At 37.4% G+C, this 20,050-nt stretch overlaps 3 protein-coding genes across 6 annotated transcripts in view; 1 reads left to right on the forward strand and 2 right to left on the reverse strand.

Annotated features, from left to right (window-relative positions):
- bbof1b (basal body orientation factor 1b) overlaps nucleotides 1-20,050 on the reverse strand; it is a 182,637-nt gene that overhangs the window by 150,107 nt on the left and 12,480 nt on the right. The window contains exons 9-12 of one of the 3 annotated variants that reach the window (XM_087277286.1): nucleotides 19,105-19,245; nucleotides 18,856-18,951; nucleotides 16,822-16,884; nucleotides 13,983-16,547 (exon numbers count right to left, since the gene is read on the reverse strand). In XM_087277286.1, the coding sequence (XP_087133412.1) occupies nucleotides 16,451-16,547; nucleotides 16,822-16,884; nucleotides 18,856-18,951; nucleotides 19,105-19,245 (397 nt within the window). In that variant the 3' untranslated portion in view covers nucleotides 13,983-16,450. 3 annotated transcript variants of the gene reach the window in all.
- Nucleotides 1,141-3,708, forward strand: grxcr1b (glutaredoxin and cysteine rich domain containing 1 b). Its single transcript, XM_087278998.1, has 2 exons — nucleotides 1,141-1,621; nucleotides 3,307-3,708. The coding sequence occupies exons 1-2, from the start codon at nucleotides 1,217-1,219 to the stop codon at nucleotides 3,340-3,342; spliced, it is 441 nt and encodes a 146-aa protein (XP_087135124.1). The 5' UTR covers nucleotides 1,141-1,216; the 3' UTR covers nucleotides 3,343-3,708.
- Nucleotides 5,448-12,555, reverse strand: zgc:123321. Of its 2 annotated transcripts, none has more exons than XM_087278044.1 (6): nucleotides 12,502-12,555; nucleotides 12,316-12,438; nucleotides 12,054-12,187; nucleotides 11,676-11,821; nucleotides 11,365-11,546; nucleotides 5,448-8,725 (listed from the first exon to the last, which is right to left on the reverse strand). In XM_087278044.1, the coding sequence occupies exons 2-6, from the start codon at nucleotides 12,432-12,434 to the stop codon at nucleotides 8,563-8,565; spliced, it is 744 nt and encodes a 247-aa protein (XP_087134170.1). In that variant the 5' UTR covers nucleotides 12,435-12,438; nucleotides 12,502-12,555; the 3' UTR covers nucleotides 5,448-8,562.

Here is a 20,050-nt window from a genome sequence, read left to right on the forward strand (position 1 = left end):
AATCTGGAAAAAAAGGAAATAAGTTTTGGATACGGACAGACAATCAGAATTAAATGAAGGTGTTCAATAAGCAGAACATTATTGTTATGCAGCACTGTACTAGACCATCATCATTTCTCTATGTGAGACATGAAATCTGTTTCTTAATACTAATGTTAGTGCATTTGCTAAAATTACTTATTTATTTATTATAATTAAAGATTATAAATTCTGCACAAGGTAAATGCCGCAGGAATGTAAATAGTAGCCTGTATTACACATTATAAAAATTGCTAAAAAAATAAATAAATAAGTGAGCAAGAATGCAGTCCTTTGGTCACTATAGGTGGGCTAATCTCTTAAGCGGGCCAGTTAAAGAATATAGTCAACTGAGAGATAACTATACACAAATTGACTATCAATTTAAGAATCCAAATTATATTTGTGAATGTGTTGTACACCTAAAAACAGGATCTTTAGGTATATTTTAATGTTTATATTAAGAGTATTTAACGATTAAACTTGCAAGTCTAGCCATGCCCAGATGAAGAATTAAGAATTAAGAAGCCCCTGGGCACATTGTCTTGTACTCCCCCCTACCAGGCCGCACCCCTAAAGTTGAATTAAGAATAATATAATAACATTTTTATAAAATTAATCTATAATGCACTGGCAACGTTTTTTTAAACAAATTATATTTAATACATATAATTTACAAAGATTTATTTTTAAAGCCTTTATAGCAGACTTTGAAAGAAATACTAATAAAACTAGTGAAAATTAATGGGTTTTAGTATAGCTACTTGTTCACTGAAGCAGTCCAAAAAATAGATACATTTAAAGGGTATTTTTAATGTATAACTGAATTTCACAAACTTATAATGCATATTATTTGCATATAAAACATAATGCCTCTCCAATATACCACTAGCTTTGACCGAGTTTGAAAAAACGCAACTTCACACTTCAGGCGCTTCTGTTATTAGTTATACATAATATGTTCTTTGACCCACACGTGAGGTATATTTTATTCATTAGAGAACACAAGTCGGTTTCCACAGTTTCCATGGATAGCGTTTATTAAATATTAACACGTGTGGTGTCGAATTGACACCCCTGAACCAGAAGCCCTTTATCTGAAGATCGGGCTAGACCTTTGGTGTCACGGCAATGCACTTTACCTGAGATACGCTCTAATTTCAGGCAAACCAATATTGGTATGATGTAGATTTTGAGAATGGAGCGAGACACATCTAGGGCCGATGAGGAGCGCGCGGAGAAGAGAGTGCGCTTCCGCGTGGCGTCTGCGCGCAGCGGCCGCGTCCTGCAGGAGGTGTTCAGAGAGCGCGGCCTCGAGGACTTCGCGGACACGGACACCACGGTGAGCTCGGAGCCGGAGCGAGCCAGCTCGCCGGTCATTTCCGAGGCCAACAGCCACCTCAGCGGCCTCGGTGCAACCGCAGAGCCTGACGACAGTGGCAGCGAACCAGACGAGCTGCTCATGTACGCTAGCGCGACCAAAAACAAACTCTTCACCGGGAAACGCGTTAACATCTTCAGTAAGAACGGGACCGTCCGGGGCGTGAGAGACAAAGTGAGCGCGGGGCAGGTGTTGTTTAATAACCTGTCCAAAATGTACGGGGTAAGTTTAACTTGTCGCCTACTTAATGCATTATTTAAAGCCAATTTCACCCAAAGAAGGCACATAATTGCTCCTTTAGTGGAACAGGTGACTGCTAATTAATAGGGCTCAAAGGTAGCATGTATTAATTCATTTACATAGCAATTGCCCTTTAAACAGGGGCTGGTGTGCGTCACAGCAGGAACCATTTAAATTGATTGAGGTAAGTTGGTTTTAAATTCGCACATTCAGACTTTCCCCTTAATAATATAATTTCAGAAAAGTATTATTTGCAAATTCTGAATATGGAAAATTATATGAGCAGCCAATGACTATTGAAACATAATTGTTTACAGTAAATTAAGTAGTGCTAATGTTGTTTTAAAGTCCTACTTAGATGCGATTTCAGATCGAATTTTTAAAGTAGCTGGGTAAACAATGGGAGTTAATGAGCTAATGTGTGAAAATAAAACCAACTTTACCTCAATTTCAAGTTGGCATGCAGTATTAAACTCTTTTAAATATAAATGTGACAAGAAGTATTTAAAAAGGCACTCTACAGTGATGCCATAAAATATTTTTTTTGGTTCCCCAGTAAAAGAACCATATTTCCAGATACTGAAAAGCAAAAAATCAAAACAAGGTAAAAATTAACGGTATGTGGCAGAATGATGCCAACAGTTTTTGTTCTTTTTCACGCTAGTGATACTTGCATATCCTCAACCATCTGAAATGTTCAACAAATATATTTTCAACAAAATGTGGCTGAGGCATGCGTTTCCAATGAGCTTTCACTGAAAGAAAATCTCCCTTCGATTAAGAATCTTCGTGAAACCATCAATAAAAAACATCTTATAAAAAACCTGTGTGTTTTAGATCTTTAGAAATAATTTTATGCAGGCACAGAGCAGCCTGCACAAGAAGAGTGTGTGTTTCTATATGTAGAAAATGAACTTAATCACCCTTATTAAAGTTATTTAGGATTAATGACTAATTGTGGTAAGAATAAAGCTTTGTTTACAGAACAACAAGTCCAGAAGGTCTAGCTTATAATTCACCCGAAGAACACAAAAAATCATTGCAAAAAAAGAAGCCTCTCATGATTTTATAATACCAATTAGGCTTAATAATAGGCATTTGCTTTTTTTTCTGTCCTTTTTCTTTTATATAAGTTACTGAATGTTCTGTTCTGTAAAATGTTTCGATGTATAAAAAAAAAGAATAGGCATTTGTGTAAAATATGATTTATTTTTCATTCATTATTGCATGTTAATTAAGATTGATGAGCACAGTGATTAGTTACCACAAATTACTTGGCTTAATATTTATGATTTTACTTTTTTAAGGTGTTCTCTCTCACCTGTTGTGTTGTCTTTATACTGTACAAGAATTAGTATTTTACATTATAACATATTGTATTATCTTTACAATCAGTTAAAAGTTTGGATACCTTATTTATTAGTAATAGGAGGTGGTAAGCAATAAGAGAAGGAAAAACCCTAAAATACATGCAATCAGTATTTGATTTAATATTAATAATATTTGATTACATATATATATATATATATATATATATATATATATATATATATATATATATATATTTGATGAGTCACATTTAATTTCAAATAAGTAGATGAAATTAACTACCTTCAGTTGTAATATTATTGAGGACTGATGATATCCAACAAATGTGTTTCTCCAAGGACTCGCTCATTATGAACCGGCCTAAAAGGCGATGAGATTTCATCTGAAATCTGAAAACACAGATGGCCTGCAGCAGAGGATTCTGGGTCGGGAAGCAGGACGTGCGACAGGCTTGAGCGTGTAAAAGGGATAAACAGCGGCCAACCTTTTTTGTTTAGCTTTTCGTTACTTGTGTAAATTGTAATTCTGTAAATATTTTATATTAACATTTTTTTTGCAAAAGCATTTTTTAGGATGAGATGGTGTCTGTGAAATCAGCAGATTGCTTTTAATGTTCTCTTTGCCTATGATTGGAGTGCCTTTTCTTCATTTTGCCTTCACTTATTAATTTAATAAGACGCAAATAAGATCAAGTTTTATACACATTTCTTTTTTAGTACAATAAAATCAAGTCATTCCAACCTTATTGTTTTTGTGAATACTTCTGAAACTATTCATTTATTTATTTTGGATGATTACTGAACACTCAAAAAATAACTTTTGCTGCTTGTTCAAACTACTTATTTAAAATGAGTTGAAACAACACAAGTCTCAAGTTTTTTGGGGACAACTTAATAGTTTTATGCTCAATCCGCTTAAATTTGTAAAAATGATTAAGTTAACTTAATCAATTTGTGTTGGGACAACATGTAGGGATTGTGTTGAAACTTGCATTTTTTACAGTGTATGCATCTAATCACAATTAACATGAATCTTTCCTGCCCTGGCATTACTATTCAGTGATGATGTATAAGACTGAAGGATTAATAGGTCAGCTTCTGCATTATGCAGCTGAAGAGAAAGTGGAAGAAAGTGAATGGTTAGCATTATTACTAGGACATTGTGTTTATATCAGGAGATAGACAAAGTACACAAATCACATGAGTATACGTACACCCTAATTAAATATTACCCCAGTAGAAGTATAAAGTCCTGCTTTTCAATAATAAGTTAAGGGCAAAAAAAAATATTAGATTTTTAAAAACTTAAAGTCGCCAGCAGATCAAAATTTAAATCATTATTTTGTAAAAAATTATTTACCCTCAAATTAAACAAATAAAAATAACCTTCCTTTTCCCTCAAAACAACTTTTCTTTACTTTATGGTCACATCAAATTCATTTTAGGATAGGCATATGTCTTGTTTCTACTCTGAATTCATCAGTCCTTTTGTTAGCAACGACTGTCTTTCAACAATCCAATTGGTTAAAAAAAAAAGTAAATCATGCACCACCCTACATTTTTTTTCTCAGTTTAGGATAAATTCAAGTGGACTCACAGTAAATGGATCATTTGAATCAGTGAGTTGTTTACTGGAGACTCGCTCTGAACTGATCATTTGAATTAATGAGTTGTTTACTATACACTCACTTTGAACAGATCATTTGAATCAGTGAGTTGTTTACAAGAGACTCCCTCTGAATTGATCATTTGAATCAGCGAGTCGTATACTGGAGAATCTCTGAACAGATGACTTGAATTAGTGAGTTGTATACTGAAGACTCACAGTAAATGGATCATTTGAATCAGGGAGTTGTTTACTAAAGACTCACTCTGAATTGATCATTTAAATTAATGAGTTGTGTACTATAGACTCACTTTAAACAGATCATTTAAATCAGCGAGTTATTTACAAGAGACTCATTCTGAATTGATCATTTGAATCAGCGTGTTGTATACTGGAGACTCACAGTGAATGGATCATTTGAATTAGAGAGTTGTTTAGTGGAGACTCACTCTGAATGGATCATTTGAATCAGTGAGTTGTTTATTGAAGACTCATTCTAAATGGATCGTTTGAATAAGCAAATTATTTAATGTAGACTCACTTTTGAGCAAATCATTTGAGTCAGCGAGTTGTTAACTTGTGAACAGATATTAGTTCACATCATTTAGAGGGCCGTTTAGCATTCAAGCACAAGAAAATAGTGGAAACCTGATGTAATTGATGGACTCAGACATTCTTCTCTAGAGTATATGCAGTCAAAACTCCTTCTTGTTGTACATATTGAAGGCGTAGTTTAAATTGATGTGGAAATACTGCAATTTAATAATAATAATAATAATTATAATTATTATTATTATTATTATGTCCCAATTAGTTGCTCAATTGGTTGCTTAACCAGAAGTTTAACAGATAGCATAAGACAGCAGAAAGCAGGTTGGGTAACTTAAGTGACTTTACTGGCAATTGTTATTCTCAATGTCATTCTTTTTTTGTAAAACTACAACAAAGTGGGGAAAAATTATGTATATATTAACATTTACTTTAACATGATCAATTCAGCCAGCAGTAAAACTTTACTAATGCACATTTTTTGTACAAATATTAATATGCATATGAGGAAAATCTATTAAAGAGACCATTTGAATTGAATATCTTATTTACACTACCAGCATAACATGAAGTAGTTTTTGTACAACAAAATACATGTGGTATAAAACTGATTATAGTCAAATGATCCTTAAATGTTTACAAAAATAGAGCTTTAGTAAAATTAGAGCACTTACGGACATATGTTTAACGCTTAATTCTGCCCCAGAAACATACCTGCCAACACTCCCATTTTCCCCAGGAGTCTCCCATATTTCAGACCCATCTCATGCCACCCTCCCGTTTTGTCATTTCTCCTGGAAAACTCCCGTAATTTTTATTTCGCCCAGTTGTCAGAATTTTGTTATAGTCTGTAATACCCCCGGGTCGCTAACTTTGGAATAGTGTCCAGTAGCAGCGGCCACACACAGAGAGAAACCGAAAGTAACCCAAATATATAGTACAATAGTTTTAATGTCCAGTAAGTGGGGGGTCAAAACCACAAGTGGTTATATGCGATTGCACAACAATGATGTGATTCAAAAATATATGTCTTGGTGGGTTAAACCTCGTTATATTTTAATATCAGTTTCAGGCTGGAGGGAGGAAGAAGGAGGGCTGCAAATGGCCTGCGGGCTGGCAGTTTGAGACCCCTGATTTAGAGTAACATTTGTTTTCACAATGATAGCCTTCATTAAATGAAAGTTTCTGTACCATTTACTTACACTCAACTGGTTCTGGATATATTTTTTTTTAGCTTTTTCTGTTGAAAACAAAACAAGATTTTTTGAAGAATGTTGGAAAAAGCATTGACGAAGTAATAACAAAAATACTATGGAAGTCAGTCTTTCCTAACATTCTTCAGTACCTCTTCCTTTAAGTTGAACAGAGGAAAGACACTCACAGTACCCAGTTAGCAAAGATTTCTGGCCCAAAGTTGGCAAAAAGCTGGCACAGAAGACATTCATCCAGCAATGGCATACAGCATGTGGGCCAAACATGGCCCGGGTTTGGCAGAGGTAGCACTGGTTTAAGGTGGCACACAAGGTTTGGGCCAGATGTAAAATGTATTTGGCTCAGGTGTTAAAAGTTGAGCCGTGGGCCACGTAAGTTTGGCCTTTCCTGACCCACATTTAAAATATATTAAAATAAATTTTGAGTAAAGAAAAAAATTCAACTAGTCGCTTTGAGAAAAAGCACGCCCACAGTGTGCCTTAGGCGCAATGCTTCATGGGTTTATTAATTACATTGCAATCGTGACACACCAACCTATCTGGTCCAGTTCTGGCCCAGTTATGAGTTATTAACTTGGCTGTGACTTGACCCAGATATGGTCCATGCTTGGCCCCTGTCTGGAAGCCAGACTTGGTCCAGTCATGTACTGTAATTCAATGCAGCATGCGGGCCAAGCTAAACATGATTGTGTGGGCCAGAGAAATTTGCTATAGAAATTTTTGCTATGTGGTATATGAGGACAATGTGTGTTTAAAGTAAACTGGATGCTAAATTCAGTTTTCCAAAGTTGACTAGCAAGAAATCGAGTTTACAAACTCTACGGAAATAATGGGCTTCCTCTATACCTACAAAAAAAAGTCATCTAGTTAGCCATGAAGGAGGCTAAAGTAAATTAACCTGAAAGGAACACCACTTATTTTTGTAAATAGACTCCCCAAGAGTCTAACAGTTGGAACTAACTTTATGTTCTCTGATTGGTGGAAAGGTTTGTAAATTACCAATAAAAATGTAAACCTTTTGAAGAAATTGCATCCCAGGTAGCAAAGAACTTTGGCCCAGATTTGGCTAAAGATGGCACAGCAGGCATACAGCATGTGGGCCAAACATGGCCTGGGTTTGGCAGAGGTGGCACCATCTTTAAAGCAGCACACAAAGATTTGGGCCAGATGTAAAATGTAGTATTTAGCTTAGGTGTTAAAAATGTATATGTGGCGCCACGTTTGGCGTGTTGAAGATGAAGTCAGAATTATTAGCCCCCCCCCCCCCCCCCCCCCCCCCGAATTACTCGCCCCCCTGTTTATTTTTTCCCCAATTTCTGTTAAACACTGAGCAGATTTTTTCAACACATTTCTAAACATAACAGTTTTAATAACTCATTTCTAATAACTGATTTATTTTATCTTTGCCATGATGACAGTAAATAATATTTGACTAGATATTTTTCAAGACACTTCTATACAGCTTAAAGTGACATTTAAAGGCTTAACTAGATTAATTAGCTTAACTAGGCAGGTTAGGGTAATTAGGTAAGTTATTGTGTAATGATGGTTTGTTCTGTAGACTATTGAAAATAAAATTAGCTTAAAGGGGCTAATAATTTTGACTTTAAAATGTTTTTTAAAAACTTAAAAGCTGCTTTTATTCTAGCCAAAATAAATCAAATAAGACTTTCTCCAGAAGAAAAAATATTATCAGACATACTGTGAATTTCTTTGCTCTGTTAAACATCATTTGGGAAATATTTAAAAAAGAAAAAATATTCAAAGGGGGGCTTATAGTTCTGACTTCAACTGTATATTAAAATAAATTTTGAGTAATGAAAAAAATTCTACTTATGAGGTTGTTTAAAAAAAAAACATGCCTACAGTGTGCCTAAAGCGCAAAGCTTCATGTGTTTATCAATTTTATTGCAATTGTAAAACATCAACCTATCTGGCCCAGTTATGAGTTATTAACTTGGCTGTGACTTGACTCAGATATGGTCCATGTTTGGCCCTTGTCTGGAGGCCAGACTTGATCCAGTCATGTACTGTAATTCATCAAGCAGAACCTGATTGTGTGGGCCAGAGCTGGACCAGAGAAATTTTGCTATGTGGGTAGTTTATAAACAAGTGGAGGGCGAGTAAATGATCACAGCATTTTCATTTTTGGGGTGGACTGTGCTTTTAAGTGGATTGTCATCTGATCAAAGAGTAATCCTTTCTTAGCTCAGATTTTGCAGAGCATTTTCAGAAGACAGTGAGAAGAGCGAAGACGCCGTACAGAAGAGCACATGGATACGCCACCAGCAGCTGCTGACCGCTCATGGCCAGAGTGGAGCTGAAGATCTTAGAAGCAGACAGACTGCACCAGCCAATCACAATCAAGGCCAACAGCGTTCCCAGCAGACCCCTGTGTTCAAATATAAAGCACACGTTATTCAAACACAATTCAATTATACACTCACTCTTAAAAATAAGTTCTAAAAGATGATTTTCACATCGAATACCACTTATAAAAGAACAATTCTAGGCTCTTTGCAGTGAACAGTACATACATACAATTAGTTTATTACAAATATAAATGCACTTAATTAAATAATTACATCTCTGTAACTTTAGTTGATCCAAGCATTATTTAGTCTTGAAAAAATCTTAAATTAATGTGTATTATTTGTAAAAAAAAAAAATACATGGGTGGCACAGTGGGTAGCGCTGTCGCCTCACAGCAAGAAGGTCAATGGTTCGAGCCTCAGCTGGGTCAGTTGGCATTTCTGTGTGGAGTTTGCATGTTCTCCTAGTGTTCGCGTGGGTTTCCTCCTGGTGCTCCGGTTTTCGCCACAAGTCCAAAGACATGCGGTACAGGTGAATTAGGTAAGCTAAATTGTATGTGGTGTGTGTGTGTGTGAATGAGAGTGTATGGAGTTTCCCAGCGATGGGTTGCAGCTGGAAGGGTATCCGCTGCGTAAAACATATGCTGGATAAGTTGGCGGTTCATGCAGCAGTGGCGACCCCTGATTAAAAATGGGACTAAACCGAAAAGGAAATTAATGGTTGAATAAAATATGTATAAATGACTCTAAGCAGTGTTGGGGAGTAACTTGTTACATCATTTCATTACAAAATGTGTAACATCTTTTACAGTTATTGAGAAAAAAAATGTGTAATTAGGTTAAAGTTATCTGTGTGAAAAGTTAATGATTACAAACATCTGAATATAATCTATAAAAAGCTGGGGTGTACAGTGCATCCGGAAAGTATTCATAGTGCTTCACTTTTTACACATTTTTTATGTTACAGCCTTATTTCAAAATGGATTTAATTAATTTATTTCCTCAGAATTCTACACACAATACCCCATAATGACAATGTGATTTTTTTTTTTTAATTGTTGCAAATTTATTAAAAATAAAAAACCTGAAAAATCACATGCACTTAAGTATTCACAGCCTTTGCAGAGAAGCTCTAAATTGAGCTCAGGTACATTCTGTTTCCACTGATCATTCTTGAGATGTTTCAGCAGCTTAATTAGAGTTCACTTGTGGTCAATTCAGTTGATTGGACATGATTTGAAAAGGCATACACCTGTCTATATAAGGTCCCAGGGTTGACAGTGCATGTCAAAGCACAAACCAAGCATGAAGACAAAGGGATTGTCTGTAGACCTCCGAGACAGGATTGTCTTGAGGTACAAGGCTGGAAGGTTACAGGAAAATTTCTGCTGCTCTGAAAGTTCCAATGAGCACAGTGGACTCCATCATCTGTAAGTGGAAGATGTTTGGAACCACCAGGACTCTTCCTAGAGCTGACCGGTCATGATCGGGGGAGAGGGGCCTTAGTCAGGGAGGTGATCAATAACCCGATGGTCACTCTGTCTGAGCTCCAGCGTTCTTCTGTGGAGAGAGGAGAACCTTACAGAAGGACAACCATCTGTGCAGCATAACACCAATCAGGCCTGTATGGTAGAGTGGCCAGAAGCCACTCCCCACCTAGAATTTGCCAAAAGTCATCTGAAGGACTCTCAGACCATAAGAAACAAAATTCTCTGGTCTGATAAGATTAAAATTTAACTCTTTGAAGCGAATGCCAGGCGTTACATTTGAAGAAAACCAGGCACCACTCATCACCAAGCTAATACCATACCTACAATGAAGCATAATGGTGGCAGCATCATGCTGTGGGGATGTTTTTCAGCAGCAGAAACTGGATGATTAGTCAGGATAGAGGGAAAGATTAATGCAGAAATGTACAGAGACATCCTGAATGAAAACCTGCTTCAGAGTGCTCTTGATCTCAGACTGGGGCGACAGTTCATCTTCCAGCAGGACAATGAACCAAAGCACATCTCCAAAACTCTCGGTGAATGTCCTTAAGTGGCGCAGCCAGAGCCCAGACCTAAATCTTATTGAACATCTCTGGAGAGATCTGAAAATGGCTGTACACTGTCGCTTCCCATACAATCTGATAGAGCTTGAGAGGTACTGCAAAGAGTAATGGGCAAAAATTCCCAAAGACAGGTGTGCCAAGCTTGTGGCATCATATTCAAAAAGACTTGAGGCTATAATTGCTGCCAAAGGTGCATCAACGAAGTATTGAGCAAAGGGTGTGAATAATTCTGCACATGTGATTTTTCAGGCTTTTTTTATTTTTAATTAAGTTGTAACAATTAAAAAAAAATCTTTTTTCACATTGTCATTATGGGATATTGTGTGTAGAATGTTGAGGAAATAAATGCATTTAATCAATTTTGTAATAATGGAGCGGTCACAACAAAATGTGGAAAAAGTGAAGGGAAGCTACGAATACTTTCCGCATGCACTGTAAATGAACTAATGACTGTAAACGTGATCAAGGATTGTCTGAGAGTAAACAAAGGTTTACTTGAGGGAAAGTAAATCATGAGTAATATTCATTTTTGAGTGAACTCTCCCTTTAAAAGTGCCTATTAATGTTCATATAATCGAAACTGTAAATAAAAATGGACAAATTTAGTAGCCTAAAAGTGCAATTCTAAAATAAAACCCAATTCTACATACACTATTGGATACTCACTGAAGGGAATAAACGACAGCAAATGCAGAGAGCGCCACCATTGGCAGTAGAGAGTATCCCAGCACACTCGCCACACTTCCACAGGATATACTGTAAATGCTCATCAGATTCAACAACATGTACATCCCGACACATCCCAGAGCACTGATGCCGTATACATATCCAAAGTGTGCCTTTCCTGCCTGCGGAACAAATATAAACACACACACACACACGGGTATGTGCTCTGGACATTACATCTGTTTCATGTCCCCAGTGCAATACAAAAGACCATGTACCTCTAGTTAATGGATTCAAGGTGGAGTTTGTACCATCAGTAGTGTGGCTCCCAGAGCGACGCAGAAGAGAACAGGGCCGGTGAGATCTGTCTCGTTCATGATGCTGCCATCAGCAGGCTTCAGTGGATTCAACACAGTCAGAGTCTTCTGCCAGATGTGCTCAAAGTTAATGCCCAGCTCTGGGAAACAATGAAAATACACATGCATTTTCCTTTAAGCAGATTTTCTGGTGAGTTTGATTGATGCATTGATTTGGGGTGGGGGGGGACAAGGGACCCTGGTAAATGGCTCATACACAGTAAATGGTACATGTGAATGGCTCGATTGTGTACTCAGGTCTAGAAAGTATACGTGTGCAGTGCTGTTCACACACTTCAGCTTAAAGATATTTTTAACAAGTGATTGTATTACCTTCTAAGAGAGGTGGTTCATCCTCATATGAGTCTGTATATTCTGTTTGCTCGGGCTGAGCTACAGGCTGATACACTTGTCCAGTATAAGGTGCTGATGCTGCATATTCATCTGCTAAGTGTGCTGAATTATCCCTGAAAATCAGATAGGAAACAATTAATTAATAAATAAACTGAACTAACAATAAAAACTGCACACAGAACAACAGTCTGATATATTTATACATATCAAACACACACAGATATTATGTTTTTACACTTACGCATCATTGTATTCTGGATTGAGGTAGGCTGGATCATAGCCATACACATCTTCCTGTTGACCATCAATATAATATCCAGACTGATAGAAGTCTTGTTCAATGTTCTGAAAGTCTCCCATTCTGCTTAAAATAAGAAGGAGTGTGTACAAAATCTCAGCTGTGACATCAATCAAGTTATACTCTTACCTTTCTACGCCAGTCTTGAGTTTGAGTTGAAGGTTCTTGGTTTGTTTTTGAACTGAGGCTTTGCTTGGTCACTGAGCAGCTGTTTTGCTGTGTGTGTGATGCTATTAATAGTCTTCTATATTTACTTGCAGGCCATGAGCTTGAGTTGTAAAGCCATCCTGATGATCTCTAGATCTGGGGAATGTACTGAAGACCAATTGACTGAAGAAGTGCTGACCACTTTATTATTTACACTTTGCTACACTGTTAGACCTTACCAGGCTATTTTACAATAGAATACTGGCAACACTGCTGCTAGTTAGTCACTCTAATGGTTTGTTTACAGTATTTAACAGTACATTACTGTAACCAAACCATTACAGTGACTTACTGGCAACAGTTTTGCCAGTTAAATAGTTTTGCAACCAAACCATTACAGTGAGTATCTAACAACAGTGTTGCCAGTTAATTACTGTGATAGTAGCAGTAGCGGTAACTGGAAACTGATTACAGTTAACTATTGTATTGTACTGTAGTGTTACAATTCACAGCATTATAATGCATACAAAATGATGTCATAGTTATTGTAGTGTAACTAAAATGATCAGTATTCTTAACTTTTTTTCAGCTTAGTCCCTTTATTAATCTGGGGTTGCCACAGCGGAATGAACCGCCAACTTATCTAGCATATGTTTTACAAAGCGGATGTCCTTCCAGCTGCAACCAATCACTATGGCCAATTAAACCTACCCAATTCACCTACATGGAATGTCTTTGGACTTGTGGGGGGAACCGGAGCACCTGGAGGACACCCACGCCAACACAGGGAGAACATCTTAACAAAATTTGTATTTTTAAAAAGAAAACAACAAAATTGTCTATGTTAAATAAAATGTTATATTGTTGCAATACATTCATGATACCTCTGAGTTATGGACGGAATATGCACTCTCGCTCGAGTTTTTAATCTTCACCAGGACTCCCACATTCAGCAATGTAGCCGGCTCACAAACCTTGTCAGACGGTCCCTTGAGCTCCTCCTCTTTGGTAGTATTCGCACCGTCGCTCTCACTGGCGATGGCTCATACACTGGGTGTGGCTCTTCATCTACTGTGGGCTCAGGTACCCGCTCCTTGCTGTACGGTGGTATTTGGATGGTCACTGGGTCCAGAGTGTCCACTCCATATAGATGGCGAAATTGCCTCGACGACCATCCTTAGACGACAGTGCTCTGCTTGCGGAGTAAAATAGAGCATGTTGTCCAGATAGCTGGTGTTGTTCGCTATGACCAGACAGATTCTGGTATGTTCATTGCTCCAGCAGGAAAAAGAACTCGAGTCAATAAATGGGGTCCATGAAAACATGGGGGGGAGGAGAAAAAAAAACACTGGGGCAAAAAGACTACATAAGAAAAGAGGGAAAATACATTACACAACTTTTCTGTTTTGGTCCGGTATTCTGTCTCATTCTCACTCTTCTAAAGAGATGCCAAAACACTGGAGTTGTCAAAACACACACGTATTTATTACCAAAACACTCACTGGAGACACTGGAACATCAACACACAGGAATCAAGGGGTGATGACAATTCAATACTAGACAATGGACTGAACAAAACACAGGAGTATAATTACACAAGACCAAATGAACTGAATATAAACAGAACACAGGTGGAACCAATGATATTTATCTTAATTTCCCTCCCACTGTTTCTTTAAGATCAACACTGATTTCTTTTTGTTGTTGGAAAGAGAAGAACTTTGTGCAGCCAATGCTGTGCTTTGGTTAAGTCACATGACCTGCAGTGTTTTTCTGTGGCGTGATTTATGACAGACTGGTGTTTATTGTGAGGAGTTGCTAAATGCAAATGTAAACATCAATAAAAACAAAGCATCAAATTATCTCAGATCCGCAAATAAATCAGAAACATCACCTCAAGTAAGTTATTATTATGACATATTCACCACTCAAAAAAAGTTTTTATCAAATTAGTTTTTTGCAAATCGATCAAATATATGTGTTGCCAAATGGCTACACTGTCCTTTAGTGGAACGTGCAATATTGCAATGGGTTAGCTAGCTAGCAAAGTCAGCTGGGATCTTTTAAGTTGTAACAATAACCACATGAAAGCTAGCAATATAATGTAGATTATTCATATGGTAATGGCATTTGCATTATGGATAAAATCTAGTTTTATTGGCAATACTACTTTTTAAAAGATATAAATACAGGGAATAGTGTATTAGCGAACACCACCATGTTTTACGGTAGGTGAAACAAGAAAAGGACAGAACTGGCTCTTCCTGCAGATGAAAGTGAGGATGAGATGGGTTTTAGTGACCAGGAGAATGATACAGACTGGACATTTGATAGAGACAGTTCAGGTAAGTTAGCTCTGAGGCAGATAAGACAGGCAATGTAAAGTATGTAGTATAATATATAAATAGTGTTAGCTAATAGCTACAATATTCTGATGCATCTGGATAAACTAGACTTGTTATTTATTTGTTACAAAATTTGGAAAATATTTATTTTCTGTATGTCGTATACATGATAATACAATATTATGATTCTTTTTAATAATATTCAGCAAAAAAGAATGGAATTAATGAAAACTGTAGAAATATCAGTTGTTGGAAAGTATATAAAAGGTGTCGTTTATAAGTTCTGTGTTAAAGCTTATAATACTGCAACACCAATTAAATCATTTCAAACAACAAAATTATTAATTATAAAGAAAGTTCTGAGTTTTAAATTTCTAAGTTAGATCCACTATTGGATGTTGTTGCCATATGGCAACATATCATAAAGTACCTTAAAAAAAGAACATTTTCCACATTTTTTACAGCACGTCAAGTTAGAAGCTAAAGCCATTTTAGAAAAGGGAAATATTCTTTCATTTATTTTCTTGTCGGCTTAGTCCCTTTACCAATCCGGGGTCTCCACAGCGGAATGAACCGCCAACTTATCCAGCACGTTTTTACGTTTAACGGATGCGTATGCCTTTCAGCCGCAACCCGTCTCTGGGAAACATCCACAAACACTCATTCACACACACTCATACACTACGGACAATTTAGCCTACCCAATTCACTTGTGTCGCATGTCTTTGGACTGTGGGGGAAACCAGAGCACCCAGAGGAAACCCACACAAAGGCAGGGAGAACATGCAAACTCCACACAGAAATGCCAACTGAGCCGAGGATCGACCCAGCGACCTTCTTGCTGTGAGGCAACAGTACTACCTGCTGCGCCACTGCTTAGCCCAAAAGTTAAGCAGTCAAACATTTTTTTTTTATAAATCTATCATAATGCGTGCGGTAGAGGGTTAAATCTATTTACAATAATATGATTTTGGGCCTTTTTATGCCAAGACACTGTTTTTGGTTTTAATTTAACTAAATACTGTTATTTCATTGCACATCCTAAAAAAACACAATTGCTTGATAAAAAATGTAATTTAAATTTGTATTTTCTAAACTGCTTGGTTTTGTCCACTTTTCACCGCCTTTAATGATCCATCTCTGACAAAATTGCTTGTGTTGCACTTACTGTTGGTTTGATATTCTTGCCAGATTTTGATTATGTTGGCGTAACCTCTGATTGGGTCGTTCCCCTCTCAAAACCACCTGGCCATCACTAATTGGTGGGAAATGCTTAATATTTATTTATTATTATTATTTTATTATTATTATTATTATTATTTATTTATTTTATTTTTTACTGACCGGCCCACATTTTTTAAAAAAATGGTCCGGCCCTTCTGACATTTGCCAGAATTGTTCAATGGCCAATCCGCCCCTGCTTGCAACAATGTTGACAAATGTACACAGTACATGTCAAAAACACACTTTGGTTCTTTTGTGTGTGCAGACACAAATAAACACTTTCTGGGATTTTATCGTTGATATGTAACTTGCTTGTATTTTAATATTATTTATCTCTCTTATCTGCAATAGTATCTGATGATCTACACATCTGGCAGAGCACTGGAGTTTTCGCTGGAGCTCAAACTGGAAACTTCAGCTTGGGTTAAAAAGGTCGAGTGGGAATCCTCCTCTTCATTCCTGTTAAAAACACAGATAGATCGCTGCTTATTCAGTCAATATGGGAAAATGCAAACCAACAAATTCAGAAACTTCAATTTTTTTTTCTTTAAGTTTTTGGTTTATTGTAAAGTTTTGCAGTGATGTATTTTGTATGAATGATGCTACACAAATCATATTTTGTCATTGTTTAATTATACAACAAAATGACAATGATTATGAGGATTTATTGATTGGCAAACATCCACATTTGCTTTATAAGTCAGCAAAGCAAACATCTGCTGTCATGTCTCACCCAGGATTGCTGACACACTGGTTCCCCTCAGAATCTGTCAGAGCCAAATCATGAACTGCTTTCCTTCAGAAGCGTAGAAAACAAAAATACACTCTTGTTACTTCACACAGTACATCTCCTTTAGCTGATTTTGTTAGCAGTCATTATTGTATATATTACATGAAAACAACAACAATGAACTAGAAAAGTAAAGTTTGTTGACGAACTTTATGGTGTCTTGAGAAAGCCTAGTCTGAAAATCTGAAGTAGTTTTAAAGTTAAAATAATTGATGTAGTTAAAAGATGTTGCTAGGCGGTTGCTAAGGTGTTGCTAGGTGGTTGCTAAGGTGTTGTGAGTGGTTTCTAGGCAGTTGCTAACATAAATTATTATGGTTCTAATTTAAATTAGCATGTTTCTAGCATAAATTAGCATGTTTTTAGCATGAATTTAGAATGAATTGGCATGTTGCTAGTATATTAGTATGTTTCTAATATGGATCAATAGTTGTAGTAATTAGCATGGTCCAATGTTAAGTCAATGGGACTTTTCTGAATTTTCCGGGTCAGTTTTCAAAAACCGTATGTTGGATTAGTTGGAAAAGATAGAGCAACTTAATTCAGTTTAGTTTGGAGGTTTGGAGTCAGTTTTGTGGTTGTAGTATAAACGGTCTAGGAGGAGATACATTCTTAAAATCATCTAAGAAGAAGACGGAAGAATAATTAGTTTATGTTGTCTCAAAGAACATGTCGTTCTCAAAGCCGGCTCGTCATGCATAATATATCACCTCGCAATCAACTGACCTACACAATCCTGTCCTAAATCCAACTGATAATGCTATTAAAAGCAAACAAGAAAAGAGAACTGTGGATGCATACTTTTGCCCCAATTTCAGATTGCTTTTTTGTTTTTACTTGGTTTCTGGAGCCATCTTTCACTGGATTCAACCCCAGTCCAATCAAGTACGACATTGTATGAGGAAAGCTACAAAGCAAACTGACCACTCTGGAAAAGCTATCTATACAGAGATAAGCAGGTGTATTCGATTACACATCACAGATGCTTGGATCACGTTGTTTTTGTGGCATTTAATGTAAAAAGAAACCAAATTTGGCTGTGTCATACTGCCCCGCAGCATTTGTTTTACCCAGAAAATGCAGGCATGCATATGCCAAGGCACATAGTTGCAGTTTCCCAAAAATGTTGCCCTGGGCCTGCATTACCAATGAGTCTGTGTTGATTATTGTGGTTTCATTTATTCATTTATTATTCATTCATTCATTTTCTACCGCTTTTCCAGGGCCGGGTCGCGGGGGCAGCAGTCTTAGGAGAGAACCCCATACTCCCCAGACACTTCCTCCAGCTTCTCCGGGGGGATCACAGGGCGTTCCCAGGCCAGCTAAGAGACATGGTCTCTTCAGCGTCTTCCCCGAGGCCTCCTCAGGGTGGGAGATGCCTGTAGGTATTCTCACCTCTCTAGGTAGGTGTCCAGGAAGCATCCGAGCCACCTCAGCTGAGTTCTCTCAATGTGAACTGCATGGTGGATGGGTTTGAGTGCCTGAGTGATCCTAAGAGCTTTGCTGTCGGGGGCTAATGCCCCTGCTAGGGCCCTCTAAGGCAAAAAGGTCTAGGGTAACAGGTCAGACTAAGTGTGTTTCAAAACCCCTTATGAGTACAAAGACATCAAGGACCGTGACATCGCCGGGTATTGTGCAGCCGGGGCCGCACCCTGAAGCCAGGCCTGGGTTTGGGGCTTGTATGCGAGCATCTGGTGGCCGGGTTTTTCCTCAAGAAACACAGCTGGACTTAGCCCAAAGGAGTGACATGGGACCATACTCCCACAGGCACACCACAGTTGTCAGGGGCCGGTGCATTGTGGAACTGGTGGTGGTCGAAGGTTACGACCACGACAACTCGATCGTCAGGCACAGAAACTGGCTCTTGGTTTCATTTTCCAGAACCAGAAAAGGTCAAAAGACTACATATATTGGTATAGCTGCACTAAAAATTGTATTGCCATCCAAACTTCAGGTCAGAATCCACCAGGAAGTACTTACTTAGAATTTAGGGCATTCATTTTGGTAAAGAGCAGCCGGAGAACTCTTTCTCTCTGTTCCCAGCTCATCTCTGAAACACTGACGGCTTTCTTCAGACTGCTGATGTAAGGACACGTTGAGGTTACATACAGTTTTGCTAATGGAAAAACATCTTGCAGATGCTTAAGTACAAGATGAGTGATCATTTCATTAGATGAGAATTTTTTTTAAAATCCCAGAAACCATAAAAGAAATGTATTAGGCTCTTACCCTTTTTCAGCCTCATTTAAAGCAATGGACAAGCTGCGGGTGCTGTGAGGAGTTTTGCTCATGGTGTGAATGTGAGCTTTCTCTCTTTTGCCTGATAAGAACTCATCCATCCGCCTGCTATGATTCACCTCTGCTTCCTGTCTGCGGAACATAATGCAACAAAAGGCTTGGATTATTGGCAGTAAACATTTTAACGGGAACTGTTGCTTGTATTGATACTATCTCTAGAGAGAGTTTGGTGTCTGTGATGTTGAAGATTTAATATTTAAAGAAAATCGGCACACTGCCACTTTAGCTTTTAAAAGTCCTTTAATATCGCAATGTTTCCATCTACATGGGCTTCAAGTAAACAATACAATTGGAGTTCTCGAGAAATAGTGATCCAGCTCTACACATCATTCCTGCAATCAATCACCCCAATTAGCCAACAAGCCAGTATTTTATTTTTATTTTTTTATGTCAAACTCTTACATTTAATAAACAAATTAATTTACTGTATAAGTCAGTACAAACAATTGAAGAGAACTGACACATTTTTGCAGCTAAGAGACGGCTTGAGTGCATTTATACTGTATTTACTGCAATTTCTTAAGGTTGAGAATTGAGATTTGTTTTAAATTTGATTTTATTATGAACTGAAAAAATGAAAAGAAACTTTTAAAAAACTATTTGAGTGTCATCGAGTGTCAAAATGTTGTGGGACTGCTGTACTGGAGTTATTATTATGGATTATAGATAGCGAAATTTAGTGTCTTTTGTTTTTTTTAAAGCTATCCTGCCATTGCTGGTGTATTCTGGGAAATTTTCTTACTCCTTGGTTTCTAGTCTGGTCCTAAAAAATCTTCATTCGAAGGGGTATCTACCCCTTTCCCTTAGCCCTCTGTTTTCAAGCTAAAGATAATTGGGACACCGCTGCCCCTTCATGTGAACGCGCAAAACAAGAGGT

Source organism: Danio rerio, chromosome 13, assembly GCF_052040795.2.
Source record: "Danio rerio strain M-AB ecotype USA chromosome 13, GRCz13ab, whole genome shotgun sequence".
In the NCBI taxonomy this organism is placed as follows: Eukaryota; Metazoa; Chordata; class Actinopteri; order Cypriniformes; family Danionidae; genus Danio; species Danio rerio.